A 17,020-nucleotide genomic window follows, 5' to 3' on the forward strand; every position below is an offset into this window, starting at 1 on the left:
ACTGGAATAATCCAGCTTGGAGGGGGGAAAAAAGGGGGGAGGGGAGAATAAAAATAAAAAGCCGGCTGAATTCTCCAAACCAGCACAGTGCTGCTACACAAAACAGCAGTCTAACACACATGACAACATAGCTGCCATGATGTGAAGGCAGAAAAGTGGTGGGAACACCTTAAGCTAAAGCCTTCGACATATATGCCACAGCCTGAGTATGAACAGGAAAAAACATAAGGGGAGAAAATAGCATGGTGTATTTGAAGACCTGAAAGATGGCAAAGCTAGATATGCTAAAGAAAAAGCCATGTAAAGAATGCACTTCATACTTGTGACTGTATGGCCCTTTTCATGCTCACTTTTGAGACAGAGAAGTGGGGAAGACAGATACCGTAAAGGATGACAGAAGTGAATTTTCTGCCTATACATGGAAGAAAAGAACAAGTAAAAAGGCTTCAGCAAAAACTAGGCAAAAGCTTATTTAAAGAGAAAATGAAATCCCTCTGTTTCATTTACTTTAGAAAACATAAAACACATCATTTGCAGACATTACAGTAGTAACTGAAAACTGAGAAATAAAGACAGCTACCGCTGTTTTTAACAACACCTATTACTGCTACTAACCAGAGTCAGCAGCTGATCTTCCTGATTAAGAATATGTATTAATATCTTCCTCCTCACTTCTCCGGTTTTGGGTATTATCTCTGTTCTGCATCATCTACTCTTATTTCTAAGAGAAACAAACTCAAAATTTGTTCCAGGTAACTTTTAAAACAAGAGGCCTCTCCTCCCTCTGACCCCTGAATTCCAGGGCCGTCATAAAGAAAACTACATCGTACATAGACTTAACTCCTTCCTAAGTACCCTATTTGCACAATATTTACAATTGGGCTCCCAAATATTTTATTTGCATTTTATTAACAGGAGATTACCTTATTAATGGCTGATGCAGAGCAACCAAAGAAGCATGGACTATAACAGATATGACAGAAAGGTGGAAGTAATCAAACATAACATTGACATAATGATGAAGGCCCCGATGCAAGTTAAAGTGCAACTTTAAAGTTCGGCTACTGATTGGCTGTAGTGTGCTCAGGTCATCAGGTCTAAAAATAAGTAAAAAACACATCTAATTAGAGCAACCACTTTTAAAGTAGGTAAGCAATAAAATTAGAAGTGCAATATGTAAGCAGGTTATTAGTAATTGATGCAGCTATCAATTCAGCATTGGTGTATACTTTGGAACGTTAATTTAGAAGCAGTTAACGTTTTAATAAAATCTTTTACATTTAAACTTACGAATAGTCTGTATCTGTGAAGTGTAGATCTAATGTTAGCAGAAAATTCATTTCATTAAGAGATTCTTCAATCTAAAAAGGAATTGTAGAATCATGAAATCTTTTCAGGGCCCGTATTTATAGTAATCTAAACTATGAATAACAAAGATTTAAGTATCTGGATATAGTAAGCTGAATGGCAGATTACCTTCCTCTCATCTAACAGCATTTTTATTTTGAAAATCATCACATCATTCACAGAAACTTCCTCATTTTTGTAAAGAATCTGAAATGTTTTACTGCAAACTATATTGTCATGGACTGAAGCAGGAAAGGCAAGATCTGCACCTGGAAAGAGAGAAACAAATGTTAATATAATTGGTCTAGAATCTGGAAACTGGAGCAGCTAGTAAGTGAAACTCCTGTTCCTATAAGTTTTATGTCCACTATCAGAACTTAAAACCAACACAATCAGTTTTCATTTTAGTCAGCAGCTTACTGGAGTTCAGAGGAATGTTTTTGCTTCTAAGAAATACTGTATCAATATTTTTGAATGTAATTTACTTTTAACACAATTTCCAGCCTGAAGATTTTTTGCTTTGTTCCGAGCTGGAACAAGTCATTCCAGGCACCAAAAATTCTAACAAGAAGCATGAAGTTTGTCTTCTTTCATTCAACATTACTGTTGTTTCAAAACTTTTAAGCACGTTAAGAACTAAGAATTACTTACAGATGAGGCAGAAAGGTTAAATGACATGCACCACTCCACTGAATTAATCAAGCACACAGGTGGTTCTTTCTTTCCTTCCACAGTTTTGCATACTACTCTGGTCAGACCAGTTCCAGATATGCCATCTAAACCTTACATTTCTTGTTCAATATGGCACTTCTGCTTTCACTCCAGAAGCTGCTCAAAAAGAGTTCACAAAAGTGTGACGAATGGTTGGGGGATACTTTGCCAAGAAAGGTCAAAAAACTTCTAGTAGGAATGAGAGAGGGAAAGGTTCAAAAAAAAAAAAGTTTTTGAAGAAATATTTAGCATTATAGGAAAGTGTTTACCACACAGGAAAAATCATGGCAGGCACTAACCTGTGAAGAAACGCGTAAAAGAAGATGGAACTTGGAAGAACAAAGGTAAGAGCTGAATTACTGACTGTTTCTTACCCTTCCTCAACAAGTCAGCTCAAGAGCATTAACCTTCTTCAGTACACTAGCTTTTAGAAATTTTGTATATGGGGGTGTGAAACATTTTTGAAAATTCTTTTTATTTTTCTTAATAGATTACTTCAAAAGAATCCACAAAAGAAAAAAAAAAAAAAATCAATCTGCAGAGTTTGTGCTTCACAGATTTGGGGTCTACAGATCACTGAAAGAAAATCACTGCTAGAGTCCGTGCAGGGCAGACAGTCCCACCCTGTAACCTTCGTAACATTTGAGTTCAACCTCCCTTCAGGAACTAGAAACAAGTGTAAGCGCTGGTTCACTGAAGCAGTTTCATACACACTCTGCAGTTAGGTCTCCTGGACAAGCTAGATATAAAGGCTGAACCAATAAAGGTAATTCCCCCACGTAATGCCACTTTCAGCTTGTATCAATCGATCTGGTATGATACAGGTGAAGGGCAGAGAGGGTATGGTTTCCCATTACCCGTAATCTGATACAACTGCATGCCACCAGCGAAAGGGATAGCCTCTAGTCTGACACAAAAGAGGTAATGAAAACATATAGCCACGGTCCCACTGTCTATGCACCACTCAGCTCTTTTGGTACTACTCCCCATCCCACAGACTTCAGTACAAGCAGAAACTGTGTCTGCAGGAGAACGGCCATGGAGGAAAACCCAAAATCAGCAACGGTGTACCCACACCCACATGGGGATCGAAAGCCCCCAACCATGAAAGTAGCAAGGCAGAACAACTGTTTTTTAGTCAACTATGGGCTGACTAGATTACTTCTAGGCTTGTATCCACACAACTAAACCATCTTGGCAAGCTGTAGGTCTGTAAGAAAGAATAGAAAATACAGGAACCAGGGGAGGGGAAAAAAAATATTGGGGAACCCATTCACTTTTGCATGGTAAAAGTGGACATCTCATTCCTAACCTGATTAATTTTTTTTCTGAAAAACAGCCACTAGTTTCTGACAGAAGGCGGCATTCAGAACAGCTTCAAAGCTGAAACAACCTCATGCAGACTAGAATTATTCTTTTAGCTTTCTGGAGCATGACTGCATCTCCTTCCAAATCACAAGGATGCCACCAGACTTTCACAAGGCTGGAGCTGAAGCAAGTGCCTTGCTGTATCACATTGTAATGGAAGCTTGTCCTGGGTCCTGGTTATTCATAGTACTGAACTACCACCAAGGGGAAAATGAGAAGGGAAGAAAAAGGGATTAAAAAGAGACATGGGACCTGATGAAAAGCTGGAAAGGGCTGGACAAGTGATGGAAGGAGAAGAAATGGAGCAGAAGGAAGAGGAACACTGAGATGCTACATTTAACTTGGAGAATAAAAAGGAAGAGCTGGATCTCATGAAGAGTCTGAGGGAAAGGGGAAAACACACAGCCAAGGCAAGGAAACTGTGGGTGACTTGTGGAGAGGCTAGGGAGAGCTAGAAACTCTCCAGGGAGAGCTAGTAACTCGGCAGGAAGACATGGACTGGGATGAGAAAACCATGATGCTGTCAAAGGGAATAGGACCTAGAAAAGATCCAAGTATGAGGAAGATGGAATAACAGATAGCTTCAGAGGCACAGGAAGACGTACCTGGTCACTACATCACACCCATCTCAACAACAAGAACGGTGGGCTCCAGCCCAGCTACAATTCCTCTATCGGCAACAAATACCAGATACTTCCAGAGAGTGGCTCAACCCTTCAGTGCTAGTCCACAGACAGTGTAGCAGTAGCTTTTTTTCCAAAATAATGGCAGTCTCAGTAACTGATATGAGCTATTTGATCACCTTGAACAGTAAGGCTGTGAACTAGATCTAAAGCTTCTAGCTCCGCTAAATTAAGCAAGCAAATGAAGCAGATGGAAGACAGAGGTCCTCTGTGAGATAAAGCACGATCATGTCCACAAGGAGGACAAACGAATACTAAAGTGGCATCTTTGCCACCAAAAAAAAAAAAAAAAAAAGAGCTGTAGCGTGATGTGCATTTAAATTTGCACAAAAAAAAAAGCAATTCCACCCACTCTTTGGTTGACCCTTCATTCCTGCTTTCCACATTGTTGTGGCACAAACATTATTAGCAACTACATGATGAACTAGATGGAGAGATTGATCTAAAAAGCATCCCAGCTTTTGGATTTGGGGTTTTGGCTTTTTTTTTTTTTTTTTGAAAAGACTGTTTATCAACTGAATAAGTTCCCTGGTAGAGTTCACTGGCCAGATCAGACATTTGTGTCAGAGCAGTGCACAGAGCAATATAGCAGCAGGAACTAGCCAGAGGGAAGCAAGGGCTGCTTTTTTTTTTTTTTTTTGACAGCACTGTTGATTTAAACTCATGTCAAACTGAAGACTTAATGTAGTTTATGCCTCATAAAGAGAGACAAAAGGGCTAGAATACGTGTCACAGAATTCATTAAGCTTTCTGAAAAACAAGTGAAGACAGTTCTAAAATATACCATGAAAAGAAAAAACATCCTTTTAGAGATAATAAAAATATTATTTAAGTGAGACTATAAAAAAAAGTATCAGTTTAGAACTAAATTCCAGTAAACCACATTACATTTCTGACTTGAAAAATTTGTCCCTTTGTTCATAAAAATTATTTATTTATTTCACATATATCCAGGAACTATTCAAGAAGCTTCAGTGTCTACACTGTAATTCTGCTCAATAATTCAGGTCTCGGTAACCTCATTTCACATTTTCTCAGTCTGTAGCAAGTTTTTCTTCTAGGCAATTCCAAAAATTTCATTTGACATTTGAAAACTTAATTCATTTTTGCTTCTCATATTTTTTACAGAATTAGGAGAGCATTAATATGTTTCTCCAGGTTTAATTTGCCCTGGACACAGAAAACAAAAGCGAGTACCACGTTTTAAAAAAAAAAAGGGGGGGAGAGGAAGTGGCAGCAGCTGGATATTTCTGTTCAGGAGCTTAAATCAATTTTTAACTTTGTCTCCAGACAGCAGAATAGCAAGGCTGGGGGGTGGAGGGAGGAAGGAATTGAACCTTTTCAGAGTCTTCCTTTGGCAAGAAACAAGTTTAGCAATCTGCAGGAAAGTCTGTATCTGAAGTTCTCCGTTACTTTGAGGATACCTACTTAAATGAGACCTACCCAGAGGCCTTAGTCATCTTAGTCCATAACAAAGGAAAACTAAGCAGATCAGTGGAAAAAACAGAAGACACTAATATAAAGGAATCACCATATTGTGCTGCCAGTAATCAGAATCAACAGAGGAAATACTGTAACACAAATTCTGTAATTAACTTATGAGTCTCATTGCTAAGAACAAACAAGCTAATTTTTCAGTAGGTCAGCATGAAATAAGTTATATTTTAATTGTGTTAATAAAAAAATACAGAATTAAAACATTCTTATATTAGTTATAATAACGCAAGACAAAAAGGACGCTCTCCTAATTAGCAACGGAAGATAATGACCTCATTTGCTAAAAGTTCTTGCACTTACCAGCCACGTGTAACAAGCTAGCTTCTAATTTGTGGGGAATTCTTGGTGGAATTTTCATAGATGCACGAATCTGGTAAAAGCTAAAGCAAAAGACAGTCATTTGCAACACATTTGGGTCAGTACACCTCATTTACCATATACAGACACATACAATGACAGAGGCAGGGATGGGAAGAAGGGGAGCAGGAGAAAGGAACAGGCCCAAGAAGTCCCCAAAATTTAAAACTGTGTTTTTCTTTTAATTCTTTACTCACCTTTTTCATCATTAACTAGAAACCTGACCTGAATACAAGAATGAAGTCTCAACACACAGCTAGCTGTCCTTCCACTCCTCCATGGTGTTGGCACAAGTATTTATCTAGATACCTGCTCCCCATCTTTGAACAGATCTTAACCCCGCTCCAGTTCCATACTGCTTCCAACTCTGATTTTGATCTATGAAATTCCTAAGTTGTCTCTTATATTGATTTTTATGGAACTCTTATATACACTAGATGATCTGTTCTCTCCATCTCATCCCATTTCAGATAATTCATTTTTATTTTCAAGGGCTAGCTTCAGCCAGTTCAGCGAGCTGATGTGACACACCTGCACCAGCACTAGTGCCGACAAAAGGGAGAGAACAACAACACTCAGAAACAGAGTGTGAGAGGACAGAAGCACCTTTTTAGGCAGAAGCATGAACCTAAATGCCCTTAAGAGTACGCATTTCATATCCCACTCACAACCCTATGGCTCTTTTAATTATCCAAACTATGCAAATCCAAAGCATCCTTATTCTGTTGTTCTGTTTTTTTGTTTTTAACACCACAACTAAGGTTGAGGGCACCAGGACTTCAGTAACAACTGATATAACTGTGTACTAGGCTTACAATCAATAAATAAAAATAATTCTTAATTAAATCCTTTCACAAAATTAAAAGTCAACTTTAGTTTGATCAAATGATATATCAAAGAATGCCATATAATAGAAGATATTTAATAAACCAACGATGCAGTTAGTGCTAAGAAATAATAGCAAAATCATTCCTACCTTTTAAAAATCTAATAAAACTCAACCTATTGTAAACTGATAATCATACTTTTATTTATTTATTTTTTTTAGAAACCTATAGATGAAACAAGATTCCAAAAACATTTAGTAAGTGATTCATAAACAGTCAAGCATGAATTAATGTTGCATTGGAGAAAAAAATATAATACTAACATTGTGTCCTGTTCTACAGGAGTGTAAGGAATTGAGTAGATTACAAGAGCCCTCTCGACATTAATCCAGCAGGATGCAATCTAGTACACTCACGTATTTTGGCTCAGACTTAGCTTGCACCATTCAATCAGTCACTCACGTCAGCTATACCAAGACACGTTACATTCACACATACAATAGCCTAAGCAAGGAGATACTTCCCACCAATCCCAAATTCCCAGTGTAATTTCTAGATCTACACTAAACACTCCTCTAGCACTTGACACACTACCACTACAAGCTGCATCTTCCCATAACCCAAATGACCCAAATGTGATGGCAGAGCATGCTGATTGTTATTTCATGTGTTAAGAAGAGAACTGCCATGGTGATGACAGGCAACTTGGAAGATCATATATAACCTTTTACAAATTATAGTGAACTGTATAAAGAGGGTTAGCTATCTATTATACTCAAGCACCCAGAAATATGCAGACAGGTACTCTTCTCAGCAATTGTATAAATTGTAAAGGGAAGGTCTAGAATAACTACTGGCCTTCAAAAACTACCTCATTTTTTTTTTTTTATAGCTGACTTTTTCCCAGCAGAATATTGACCTGTAATTTGGGTACTTTATGTTAAAAAACAAACAAACAAACAAACAAACAAACAACCCTTTAAGAACTCTATATATTAAATTTTTTTTTTGCAATATTTCAGAGAAATGCAAGATATGTTACTTCATCTTATTCTAACCTTCTGCCCAATTGGGTCCCTACAGCAGATTCAAAAATATCCAGAATCTGCCTCATTCTCAGTTCATGTTTAGAACCATCTGACAGTTCCACAGAGCATCTGAATGGAAGATAAATTTAACTAAGACTTAATAACTCCATCAAATGTGGAGAGGTTGATGAATTAGGACCTTAACAAGGTAAGATGGAAGGTAAATGCAAAGTAAAAACTGGACACTGAACAGAAAGGTGGTGTAATGTGACATTTCTATTACTTAATGCAATTAGACTAGTTCTCTGTAATAACACTATTAAATGACTGTTTACAATCCAGGCCTTCAAGAAAGCAATAATCAACAGCATTGTTTATATTCAAGTCCGTGATACATATGCTTAAAATGTAAATTGTGAAACAAAAAGGCTGTTTGAACATCCTTACTTTTCCTATTATTGCTTTCCAGCATTTCATTAAAAGTAGAATATTCTACCCCTTATACTACTTTCTGCCTGATGTATTTTAATTTGGGTTAATGGGGAGATGAAGGTGTATTGTTTGCTTATTTGAGACAGGTTGCTTTGATATTCAGCACAGATTTGTACTTTAAGCAGTTTATAACATAAAACATTTACCTGTTAATCTGAATATCAAAACTCTGCAGGGCAAATAAAGAAACATTAAATTAAAAACTTATGTCCAGATCTTTGAAATAATTAAACTGCATCAAGATATTAAAAAAAAAAAAAATTCCCACACAGTATGTACCCAAATTGTTCCCTGCTGTTCATCTTTCGATACCATAAATATTAACCATCTATCTGCAAATGAAAAGCTACAAATTGATGTTTAGAATACCAAGCTTCTGATAATTCAGCAAGATGCATTTTGATCATCTTTGATGATATAACTACAGCTGAGCATTTTAAAAGCCTCAGCTAGAACAACAACTAATAAAGTAGAATCCTAAAGTGAGTCACTGCAGTATGGGCAGCTCAGAGAACAGATCTGGGAAGAAAGGCGGACTGACAGCTGGCTGAAGGTCTGACAGCACAGAAGGAAGAGATTTTGAGTGAGGCTTTAGCATCAATTTGTCAAGACAAAGCAACATGAGAAGCAGGTTACAGATGCTTGAAGCTCTTCAGGCTGATGCAAGAGCGATTTGAAAGACGGTCTCCAAAGGGAGACTGAGCAAGCAGACTCTCAACAGTCTCCCTGAGCTTTATGAAGCATTTATGAAGCACTGTAGAAACAGCTCTCCTGATCAGTGACCACATAGCTAACACATCTTTAAGCAACTTTGTTTTTTTTCTGGATAAGAACACCAAGCAGAAAACACAGCAAGCAAATGCGGACGCCATCAGAAGAATTAGATAATAAAATAAACTGCTTTCAAGGTAACCGGAACGTCTTTTGGACCAAGGCCTTTTAGATCATGTGAGACTTGGCAGAAATGCTTAGCCTGAAGGAATGAAGTAGATATGTTTTCTTTCTGAGGATTTTCATTCCCTTAATGGGAATATTTTCCATCATGCCATGAGCTTGCCTTCTGCTGTATTTGTGAGCAGAGGTGCATCCAAGGCTTTTCAAAAGCCTCACTTCCAGGCTGGAAGAAGAGTGACCAATTCTGAAATTCTTTACTGCTCAGAGACATCACTGCATTCAGTATTACAAAGTTGGTTTCTGGATTATCTCACTTTCCCTAGATTCCGCAACTGAAGCATAGTATTTATTACTGCTATCACTGTTTTATCTGGAGAATTCATTCAGTGAAGGCAAGGGTCATTACACAGTCCACCTTCTAACCCTATAGGCCCATTTGCTTTCCCCATAGATGATTTAATTGAATAGCTATGGAAATGCATTCTTCTAATTTCCGAAACACCATCAGGCCACCTATTCCTCAGTGAAGGAAACAATGACTATTACTAATATGGCCACAGTGGCAGACCATCCAGGTACTAGCCTTGTTAAAACTAGGCAAGCCAGTGCCACTTCTGAAACATCTGGAAACATTCATTATTATGTGAATGAAGGCTCCCTAATGCTTCTTTAAATTTTCCTGATTCAGAACAGAGGAATCTCTACTAAATGCTGTCAATGAGGAATATTTTAGGTACAGTGATGAGCATATATGTTCTTAAAAAAAAAAAAAGCCAACAGTCAATATGGACCCAGTTCCAGGAACAGAATGCACCTTGCAATGCTCCAGTCTGGGGAACAGATCTGCTGAGAAGGACCTGGGGGTCTTGGTAGGCAGCGAGCTGAATGAGCCAGCAGTGCACCCTAGGCTACATCAACAAGAGCACAGCCAGCAGGTCGACAAAAGTGATCAACTCCCTTCACTCGGCACTCCCTAGACCACATCTGGAACACTGTGTCCAGTTTTAGGACCTCCACCTGAGCGAGTTCAGCAGAGGTCCACCAAAATGGTCAGGTGGCTGGAGCACATGCCCTTAGGAGAACCTGAGGGAACTGGGCTTGTTCAGCTTGAAGAAGAGGCAGCTTTGTGGGCACCTAACAGCAGCCTGCCAGTGCCTACAAGGAGATTACTGAGAAGAATGAGCCAGGTTCTTTACTGAGGTGCGTGGTGGGAGAATGAGACACAGTGGTCATAAATTGAAACAGGGGAGGTTCTGACTGGATATAAAGAAAAATATTCTGCCATGAGGATAACGAAGCACTGGAACAGGTTGCCCAGAGAGGTCGTGGAATCTCCATCCATGGAGGCTTTCAAGAACTGATGGGACAGGGCTACAAGCAACATGGTCTGAATTCAGTGCTAACCCTGCTTTGAGCACAAGGGTGGACTAGATGACCTACTAATACACCTTCTAACCTGAATAAGTCTATGATCCCAGAGCCTAAAGGAATTCTATAAAACTGGGTACAGCAACTTGCAACATGGTGACAGAAAGGTGACAAAGCAAGAGTTGCACATGGTTGGGAGCTGGCACCCAAAATAACTTGGAGAGACTTCTGTGAATATAGCAAATTCCAGCTCCCGGCTTTCCCGAATCTAAACTCAGCAAGAGCTTGCTGTTCGAGTAAGATGCTTCTCAACAGCTGATTTGCTTGCTTCTCTGAAAGGTAGCATCTTTCAATTCCTATTAAATTTCCAGTGTCACAGACTTGAGAAAGACACAATATACAATACTACCTCTGAAAATTTGCCAACCTCTCCCCCTGTAAATGCTTCCAGCAGTTATCCTTGCTTATCCCAGTTGTAGACAGCAGGTCTAGAACGAACACCAGATTTCTTGCTCTGTTGCACTGCTGAGAAGCTTTGTCCTGAAACAAGGTTTTACACCCACCCCCCAGAGGTAGCTTTGCATTTTCTTCATAATGTGAGAGTTGGCTTAAATATTTGAGACGCTTTCTGAGACAGCACATACGAGCAAAGCTGAAGTCATTACTGAAGAGCTTATAAATATGAAGGGGATTGTGCCAATCCCAGTCTACCCTGTCTTCTTTCAGAAAACAAATGTGTGAGCTTGCTGATGTCTATTTATCTCACTTGGCCCTGAACATAATAATCACATGCAAATCTATAGCCCTGCTATTAAAAGGTTCAAGGATATCTTGACTTTTGTGTCCTTAAACTTATGGGCCTTGTAGGAAAAGGTCTTTTAAAAAAGTGCTTGTCAGAATTACTGCTCTCACAGAGGGAGATGACTTCTCTCTCTAGAAAGCAGAGGGGACTTCCACTGTCCATTCTGGATGAAAGTCTTTTCCAAATGAGTTGGTTTAAAATCTGGAAGATTCAAATACAGATATGAGCCACAAAACACCTTCCCACTCAGACATATTGACAGATTTCTTTTCTTCACTGGGAACATAATTTAGATGGGTATGAGTAAGTTTTTTCATCGCATTTGTTGAAAAACATGATTTGTAATCTAAGCAAGAAGTGGGTTTGACAATAACTGGACTATATCTTGCTACCGACAAAAAGGAAGCAGGAGAAGTAAAATGGTTATTTCACTTCTTAATGCTCTCACATGGAACCATAGGCCATAATGTGTGCAAATGCAGTGTGTGCAAAAGGACAGCCATTATTAAAAAAAAATTATCTCATGTATTAAAAAAAATATGTTTCTACAGAGATATCTACATGAGCATTTACCTGAAAAACCACTTACTTTGCCAGTTAAAGTACATTCCAAGGGAAATAATGTACATCCTAAACAAGCTTCATAATAGAATCCATCCTTGAGGTAAAACTTTTTGCAGTTCCTCACTCCAAGTAGATGAAAGAAGTACACACAGCAGATTTCAACTTGTCGTATTCCCTGAAACCCAATGCACAATTTCACATGAACTCAGTCACATTAACAAGTGTTCAACACCTTGAACTGCAATACTGACATGCGCACTGGATCACCTGCAGGGCAGCTTCTAAATTAACCAGTTCACAAAAAGGGGGCCAGTTGTGACCGTGCAGATGTAAAACCTAGGGAGAACTCTCGGCGTTTACTGAATGCAAAGCCCTGCTGAAAACCATGTCTTTGGCTGCAGAATACCAGCAAGACCTCTCTCCTCTTTTTTCAAGGTCCCATCAAATGGATGGACACAGCCAAGCAGTGGGTTAGGCAAACAAGCTTCACCTGGTGGACAGGAAAACGGAGTTGGGGATGGGATGCAGCACTGCTTTGTAAAAATAGGAGGTGGCACTGAAATGAGGAAATATGAGACGAATGGCCAGATGAGCAAGTATCCAGAGGAACAGACGGCTTTGCAGACAGTGATGCATTTGTAACGGCTACATTAGACCTCTGTTAGTAGAGCTATGCCTACCACAAATCACAACTCTTATTCAGAAGCAAAGTGTACTAACAAAAACTCCCAGTGCAGTGTGAGCTTGAGTCAGCTATAAATTAAAAAAAAAAAAACAAAAAAAATCCAACGAGAGAGAAATGTTTTTATCATCTGTTCAACATCTCTCTGACCTACTAGCCAAGCCCCTTGCTACTGCAGAGATCCCAAATGACTAATTCTTTCATGAATTTATAAGAATCCAACATAAAAGCAGTAAAAATATTCAGTACTTCACACAACCAACCACAAGCCTGCACTGAAATCTATTCTTCAGGTGCCAGAATGCACATATTTTTCAAGGCAATCTGAGTATGCTTCTGATTTTTAAAATATCTTTAAAAGATCTTGGAAAACAAACCCCTCAACCTTAAATATTACCACAAATTCTTCTGTCTTATTTCATGGCCTCATCGGTATTCAGTAAAAAATAATCCAGGCAAAGGCACAAAATAAAACAGAAGAAAGGGGAGAAAAGAAATTAAAGGAACGAAACAAGGTGTAAGGAAACAGAAATAAAACAAAAGACAGAAAAAGACACAGTTGGAATAAAGCAAACAGGCAATGAAATGCTGATTCTCAGAGAGAAAAACATAAAAAGAGAAGCGAATTGTTTAGACTTGTAGGTTTTTCTTCCCCATCAGTAGAAATGCAGACTCCTCTACAAAAAATTTAATCCTACTGAACCCACCTGGGTCCCACAGACTATCAAATGTCCACCAAACTAGTTACAGAGCTTACCTACACAGGGAATTGTTTAATACAGGTGTAGAATGCACAAAAAAGTTCTTATCTTGCACTAGCTTTGTAATAAATACTTCTAATGTATACCAATATGAGATTACACTCTGTCACAATTGTGGATTTTTCTGTTATTTAACAACTTTTTAATTCAGATGCTTGAGCAGCAGGAAATTTATTGTGCCAAAGATGACTGCTTAAAATCTTTTATCTATCCCTCTTATGAAAAATCCAGGAATTTCTCAGCTGTATAAATATTTTTATTAAGATGAATAAAACAAAGGGCAAGCTTAAAGGAACCATATTTATTTGAAAGCAAGTTTGCTTAAAATGAAATTGCTTTTTAAAAGCACATCACATACGTATGGTACACATTATTTCTGAAAACTGAAGATATATATAAACAAAACAGTTATTAGATCATAAGTTTGATGAGAAGCATTTGGAAGACCAGTATCTCAACAGAAGTCTCAAAAGCTCGTTATGAAACACGGTCAAATACATAAGACAGGAGAGAAAGGACAGTAAGTGTTGCCAGGGATTTTGCCTTATTATTACAAAAGGCTTTTTGCCATGTTCTTACTACCAGCACACTTGGGCACAATTTCTGCAGTGGTTACCAACATTCATTTAAGAACTCGAAAGGGGAATACTCTCAGATAAGCTTTTTTTTTTTTTTTAAACAGTCGCATAAACACACGCTACTATACTAAATGACCTCTCATCTTTAAATTATAAGAGCTCTGTGAAGCTCATATTCAGTGTTGATGGTTTTCCATACTTCTTAATGTGAGAACTTTATAAACGTATTTATTTCACTTGATACTAACTTTTCATTAGACTTTTTGAATTACTATACTAGCATTATAAATGATAATTACTGCTAGGGTTTAACCACTGGCTGGCTTGAATGGTTTAGTTTTCTGAGGAAAAAGATATGTGATATAGAGTTTTCTTGGTAACTAGAGACAGAATTTTTCAGTGTTTCAACTCTTGCAAACAAGCAGTAGTTTTTATTCAGACACATCATAACATGTTAATTTTGAAATCAAGGTTGAGCAAACACAACAGACAGAAGACAAGTCTGACAACTCATTTTCAGGCATGTATTGCCAATGGTCTTTTCAATTTTTTTAAGTTTGCAGCTGTGCAATTCTGTTCCTCTCATCTGTCAATAACAAAATATACAAGCTTTACAGTTCACTTGGTAGCTTACTTTAATGAAAGGCAATCTCAATTTTAATAGCAAATATATCATACATTTAACCAGAAATGGAAACTCAGGTATCACAAACAAAACTGTGGAAAAAAAAAAAAACCCTGCCATGTCTTATGTGACATAGATTAAAGGCCACCGTTCTTTTGTTCCTTATAAACATCTTCATCTTCTTCCCTGTAGAAAACTATGTCACTCAAGGAAGTTGCATTAGTTCCTCTAGTTCAATTTTTTTCAATTATATCACTATAATTTAAAACACAACATACTGCTCTGATATTATTCAGACGTTAACAAAGAAAAATTGTCCTTCAGAAACAGAAGTATCTATCCTTTTCGTTCAACCAAGGTGCAGTTTCATGATTGATTTAAACCAACTTAAGACCGTTAAGGCCATTACTAGGAGCAACAGGAGCAAGAGCTCCATTACAAGGAGCAAAATAGCTCCATTACTAGAGGCAAAAACACTTTTTGTATGGTTTTTGCCCCTTCCTCACACCAGTTCTAATATTCCAGCAACTGTACAGTAAAACAGACCAACATGCTGATCCATCGGGGAGGGGGGGAACAGGTTGCTTTTCTTGGATAGATTTTTTTTTTTGGCCCAGATGAAGTAACCTCCTAGAGCTAAAAGTCTTCAGCACGCCATCTAGTTCATAGTGGCAAATACATGGTTAGAAGAATAAAGTTCAAAATCCAAACCCCCAAGAGTGAAGCTCTTGATGCCAGTCTGAATAACAAACTAAACAGATTACATGGTCACCAACAGATGGAGTAGCCAAAAGCCTTTTTCTCCTGCCAGCTTCCACTAGCTGGATGCCCCAGAGATACACAGGAGTCAATGAACCTGTTCAACAAGACTGCCAATGTCAGTTTTAGACTGATTCTTTGCATACATCTATAAAAATTAAACAAAAGAAGGCCTAACCAATGTAATAGGATTCAAGTGCAGAGAGGATCCTCAAGCAATAGTATGATTGATTGTATGTGGACTCTGAGGAGTCCCTGGCTTTTGGAGGGTACGTGTACCCAGCTCCTTATGGGAGAACCTCTCCCTACTGCTCCCTGCCAGCTGGCATCTGCAAAGCCTGCTCAGGAAGAGTCCCAGTTCTCCTCGGGAGCTGGATTCTGGCTCTCTGCTCCACTGAACGTCGGCAAACTCCCCTTTCCATCATCCCCTCCTTCCCCTTTTGGGAGCTGGCGTATAGAAAGGGACTGGGCTTTCTAGAGACAACTAGGGCCCTTTCCTCAACAAATGTCAGGGTCTGGTCCCTTGGCCCACTGCAGCTGTCCCAAGTCCTCCTCTTCGTCCCTCATGCGAGTTGGCATCTGGGAAATCCTGCCCCTTTGTAATAAGGAAATATCAACAACAACATCTTGAAAACGACAGCAGGACACGGCAGCAGTGCAGCCCACACCCCGGAGAGATGCCTACGGAGGGAACAAGGAGAGTGGTCCTACTCACATTGTCCTCTTCAAATTTTAAGTTACTGTTAACAAATTATAAAACTCATGTAGACAACTCACTAGATCCAGAACCCCCCCACCCAAAATTTCACGTATTACCTGATTTCTCATTAAATTACTGTGTAATCATAGTGAGATTCATTAAAAGTCATACTCTGAATCAGAATATTTTCTTTTATACTCCATTACATGAGCATGCATGTGGAAGCATAAATGTCAATGCTGCTCAGGCATATCAGTATCTGCATATGTAAAAGCCATTAATCTGTGGAACAGAGAATACTGTAAGGCTAAATTTCTAATAGTCTTTCTGAAGCTTAAATTCCTTTGCCTTTCAATAGGACTTAGGTTCATAAGCTATCATAAACTGATAGCTACTGAAAAATCCTACCAATAACCCAATTTCAGATGTGATGCACATCCAAAATGAATTTTATGTTAGAATCCATTCAAGTCTCTTCTGTGGAAGGTCTTTAATATTCTTCTTTTATCTGTTAACCAATATTAATAAAGCATTTTTCTTTTTAAAGTGCGGTATATTTACATTAGTTATGCAAATTCTTGATGTTCCCTTGAAAAAATCTTTTAAATCAAAATAAAGCTAAATAATATAACTGCCTCACTGAGCACAAATGTGTAAATCTATAGCTATAGTAAAGAGCTACTGTTAATATTTTATTTTACCTGTACTGCTCATAGTCTACTGGTATAACAAACTTACACTTAGCTGAAATAACCAAGTTCTATTTCTGAAACACACAGCAAAACAGCAGATATTCTGCCTCACAATTTTTTATTTTATTCTTTTTTTTTTAAGACAAAGCAGACATATAACTATCTAAATCTTCTAAATTCAGGTCTGGCCAATTGTGTGTGTATGCATATTACTGACAAAATAAAAAAATGATTAGCGACAAAATAAGAATTTAACATGGGGATTACAAAAATGCACGCAGGTAG

The 17,020-nt window shown here is 38.2% G+C and overlaps 1 protein-coding gene across 1 annotated transcript in view; it reads right to left on the reverse strand.

The window, feature by feature from the left end:
• FAM135A (family with sequence similarity 135 member A) overlaps positions 1–17,020 on the reverse strand; it is an 87,723-nt gene that overhangs the window by 44,354 nt on the left and 26,349 nt on the right. Inside the window, exons 3-6 of the mRNA XM_067294122.1 lie at positions 5,907–5,986; positions 1,477–1,616; positions 1,291–1,361; positions 924–1,097 (exon numbers count right to left, since the gene is read on the reverse strand). Coding sequence (XP_067150223.1) covers positions 924–1,097; positions 1,291–1,361; positions 1,477–1,616; positions 5,907–5,986 — 465 coding nt within the window. The remainder of the gene's footprint in view (positions 1–923; positions 1,098–1,290; positions 1,362–1,476; positions 1,617–5,906; positions 5,987–17,020) is intronic.

The sequence above is a fragment of the Apteryx mantelli genome, chromosome 3 (genome assembly GCF_036417845.1).
Source record: "Apteryx mantelli isolate bAptMan1 chromosome 3, bAptMan1.hap1, whole genome shotgun sequence".
NCBI lineage: Eukaryota > Metazoa > Chordata > Aves > Apterygiformes > Apterygidae > Apteryx > Apteryx mantelli.